The sequence below is a fragment of the Anastrepha obliqua genome, chromosome 5, assembly GCF_027943255.1.
Source record: "Anastrepha obliqua isolate idAnaObli1 chromosome 5, idAnaObli1_1.0, whole genome shotgun sequence".
Lineage (NCBI taxonomy): Eukaryota > Metazoa > Arthropoda > Insecta > Diptera > Tephritidae > Anastrepha > Anastrepha obliqua.
Window position 1 is genome coordinate 10,792,757 of NC_072896.1, and position 4,236 is coordinate 10,796,992.

General features: G+C 42.9%; 1 protein-coding gene across 1 annotated transcript; it reads right to left on the reverse strand.

The window, feature by feature from the left end:
• Positions 1–3,264: 3,264 nt before the first annotated feature.
• Positions 3,265–3,928, reverse strand: LOC129248601 (uncharacterized). The gene is made up of 2 exons (XM_054888221.1): positions 3,827–3,928; positions 3,265–3,698 (listed from the first exon to the last, which is right to left on the reverse strand). The coding sequence occupies exons 1-2, from the start codon at positions 3,863–3,865 to the stop codon at positions 3,291–3,293; spliced, it is 447 nt and encodes a 148-aa protein (XP_054744196.1). The 5' UTR covers positions 3,866–3,928; the 3' UTR covers positions 3,265–3,290.
• Between the last annotated feature and the right edge of the window lie 308 nt (positions 3,929–4,236).

The window sequence follows — 4,236 nt, forward strand, 5'->3', positions numbered from 1 at the left end:
GAGTCACCCTGTCTGAAACCTCGTTTGGTATCAAACGGCTCGGAGAGGTCCTTCCCAATTCTGACGGCTCTGCTGGTGTTGAGCAACGTCATCTTACATAGCCGTATTAGTTTTGCGGGAATACCAAATTCAGACATCGCGGCATACAGGTAACTCCTTTTCGTACTGTCGGATGCAGCTTTGAAGTCGACGAAAAGATGGTGTGTGTCGATTCTCCTTTCATGGGTCTTTTCCAAGATTTGGCGTATTGAGAATATTTGGTCGATGGTAGACTTTCCAGATCTGAAGCCACACTGATAAGGTCCAATCAGTTGGTTGACGGTGGGCTTCAGCCTTTCACACAATACGCTCGCTAGAACCTTATAGGCGATATTTAGAAGACTAATCCCGCGGTAATTGGCACAAATTGCAGGATCGCCCTTCTTATGGATTGGGCAGAGCACACTTAAATTCCAATCGGCAGGCATGCTTTCATCCGACCATATTTTGCATAGGAGCTGATGCATGCACCTTACCAGCTCCTCGCCGCCATGTTTGAATAGCTCAGCCGGCAGTCCGTCGGCGCCCGCGGCTTTTGTTGTTGTTTGGGCAGTGCTCTCCGAGAGGAGGAGTGAGAGTCGAGTGGCGAATCTTCTGGCTGTCTGTTGTGATTGCAGCTTTTCGATGTCGAACATTCTTTGCGTAGGTAGATGCACGTTTTTTGCTGCACAGAGGCGTGTGCGCAGTTTGGCTGCAACAAGGTAGTGATCCGAGTCGATGTTGGGTCCTCGGATCGTACGTACATCTAATACACTAGAAGCGTGTCTTCCATCTATCACAACATGATCGATCTGGTTTCGTGTTTTCCGATCAGGAGACAGCCAGGTAGCTTGGTGTATCTTTTTATGCTGGAATCTGGTGCTGCAGACTACCATGTTTCGGGCCCCGGCGAAGTCGCTCAGCCTCTGTCCGTTGCCGGATGTTTCGTTGTGCAGGCTGAATTTTCCGACTGTGGGACCAAAAATTCCCTCCTTGCCCACCCTGGCGTTGAAGTCGCCAAGCACGATTTTTATGTCGTGGCGGGGGCAGCGCTCATAGGAACGTTCCAGGCGCTCATAGAAGGAATCTTTGGTCGCATCGTCCTTCTCTTCCGTCGGGGCGTGGGCGCAAATTAGCGATATGTTGAAAAAACGGGCTTTGATGAGGATTGTTACGAGACGCTCGTCCACCGGAGTGAACGACAGTACTTGGCGACGAAGTCTCTCTCCCACAACAAATCCGACACCGAATTTGCGCTCCTTTACATGGCAGCTGTAGTAGACGTCGCAAGGTCCTATGGTTTTCTTTCCTTGCCCCGTCCATCGCATCTCTTGGATGGCAGTGATGTCAGCCTTTACTCTCACGAGGACATCAACCAGCCGGGCAGAGGCACCTTCCCCATTAAGGGACCGGACATTCCAGGTGCATGCCCTCAAATCATAATCCTTAGTTCGTTTGCAGAGGGCGTCATCAATATAGGGAGGTCTCATCCGAGGCTTTTTTACACTTTTCATTGGGGGCGATTTTTAAGTGGCGGGTCCCAAACCCAACGCACAACCAGCAATCCTGGAATGTTTCGCCTTCTCACGTTAGCTCACTCCCGAACGGATGCTCGGAAGCTAACCAGAGGATACGTGGGCTAATCCCGGCCGTTGTGAGCTGCTTGAACCATATGCAGAAGAATCGTCCTGGCCATTCCCAAGTGAATGGCAATCAGTAACTTTCCCCACTTGCGTGGACTTCTACACATGCAACCATCCTCCATCCGCTTTTATACCTTTGAAAATATACAAATAAAAGCAGAAATCAGGAATTGAAAATAGTGGCCGCATTGTGGGCGACGTTTGTGCATGGAATATCCGCTTTTTACACCTTTGAAAATATACAAATAAAAGCAGAAATCGACTCTGCGCGAAGTGTTCAATCAACTATCTTGACACAACCCACGCATGCTTATCAGTGGGTGAGTTTTTTGGGTTATGAGAAGTGGAGTGTGAGACGGTTGGCATCACACATATGTCAAATAAGGCCGTGACTCCTTAGAAGTTAAACTGCAACAACAAAAAAATATAAGTGTATGAAAAACTTAAAGACACAAAAATATGGCATGAAAACTTAAGTACCAATCTCCTCTCAATACTTCTGTTTCTTCTCCATTGACGCGTTAGCCGCTTACGTGATTTTTTGGCTGAGTTTAACAAAGTAGCTTCTTTCTCGTGCTAACTGGCGACAGTGAATCCAAGTCCTTCGCCACTTGATTTTTCAAGCGCAGAGGAGACCTTCTTCTGCTTTCTCTGCTATCACCAGATGGTACCGCATCAAATACTTTGAGAGTCGGAGCTTTTGTATCCATTCGGTTGACATAGGCCCGCCAACGAACCCGCCGGATCTTTATTCGCTGAGCAATGTCTAAGTTGTCGTAAAGTTCATACAACTCATCGTTCCATCGCCTGCGATATTAGCCGTCGCTAACGTGCAAAGGTCCAAAAATCTTTCTCTCAAACACTCCAAGGGACGCCACAACGGATATTTTCATTGTCCAAGCTTATGCGCCATAGGATAGGACGAGCATGATGACAACCTTATAGAGTGTTAGTTTACTGAGGAAACTATAGTCGGAACTGTTGCCGATGACAACGCTTCACTCGCAATTGACTCCCTCCCTGATGTGACTTCTCTTAAACTTAAAGGGCTTGATGCAATAACTCAATGGCTCAGAGACTGGAGAATAAACGCAACGCAGAAAAAATCTTACCTTTACCTTTACACTCAAGCCCGTTAAACTCAATAGCACAAGCGTACACCAAAGTAATGTTACAAAACAGCTCGGAATGCATCTTGACTGCGTCACACATAGAAAACTCATATTTTAAATAAACGCAAGGCGCAGGGAATCAAATTTCGGAGTCTTTATTGGCTGATAAATCGCAATTCCCATGTATTCCTCGAAAATAAACTCTCACGGTGCTCAGCTATCTTAAAACCAGTATGGAGATATGGCATACAACTCTGGGGCACCGCAGCGAACTCACACATCGAAATACTCTAAAAATTCCAACCCAAAAAGCATGCCTCATCACACAATATAAGACTTCATTCGCACTCAAACCCATTAATTACAAAAATTACCACCCATCCCATTTCTTTTATCAGATTGAAATGGAAATCAACAATAGATCTCATGTACTAAAGCAAAAAATATAAAATATTCCAAAAATGATCCAGATTTTAATTAATGATAACAGATTTAAGCAGCTTTCGTATAAAATTTATTAATAATCATTGTGATTTTCTCCCAAATCTCCCACGAGATAATTCCTCAGCTTATCACCAAGCCTCGTATTGAACATACACAAGTATCCGGGACGTATATGTACCTCTTTCTCCTCGGGTTTATGAATACAATTCTTAATTATATCCATGTCTTCAGCATTATTTGGGTCCACGGAGAATAATGCGGCTACTAGATCCACATCAGTTTGTCCAGTTTTGAAGTCCAATATACCCAATTTCTCTGCCACACAATCCATATATGAGATTACCTCTGGTACATCGGGATACTTAAAATTTAATATTTTTATAAAGTATTTACTGGCCGGGAGGTTGGTAATCAAGCATTGCATCAAGCTCAATACGATTCCTTCATGAGGTATTGATTTGACTTGCTCTTCGGCAAACACCTAGAAAGGAGTAAGCTTATAAATGTTTTATTTTTCAAAAAAAACACCAAGTATCCTTTGACGAATGTTTTTTTTTTGTGGTTTTGTTTTTCGGTGTTTAATCATGCCACTACAACAAAAATACATACCAAGCCAAATAGGGCAATTAGAAAAACGTAGAATTTCATTTTTTACTTCACGACTTTTACGACTGATAACTTCTAAGTGAAATGCCTCGTATTTATACTCACTGAAGTCTGTTCATCCAACTTATAAAATACAAGAACCAATAAAGTTATAAATACAATGGAATAAAATTAAACATCAATTTGTTTGCATTGATTCGCTTCATTTGGTTGAATTGTGTAGAATAATAATTTATAGAATATGATTTTTTTAAGACTTAATTGCGCAGGCTGAGTAAACAAAGGGCATTTATATTTTCAAACAGAAAAGAAGGGAATTGGTCACAGTACTAAGTTCCATTTATTTTATCTATTCAAGGTTATCTAAAGGGTTTTCCAATAACAGGTGTTATTTAAATATATAAAAAGCTATC

Coding starts and splice junctions, on each gene's coding strand:
- LOC129248601 (XM_054888221.1), bottom strand. CDS start 3,865: ATGAAATTCTACGTTTTTCTAATTGCCCTATTTGGCTTG. Junction 3,699..3,826: donor TAATTGCCCTATTTGGCTTG/GTATGTATTTTT, acceptor ACTCCTTTCTAG/GTGTTTGCCGAAGAGCAAGT.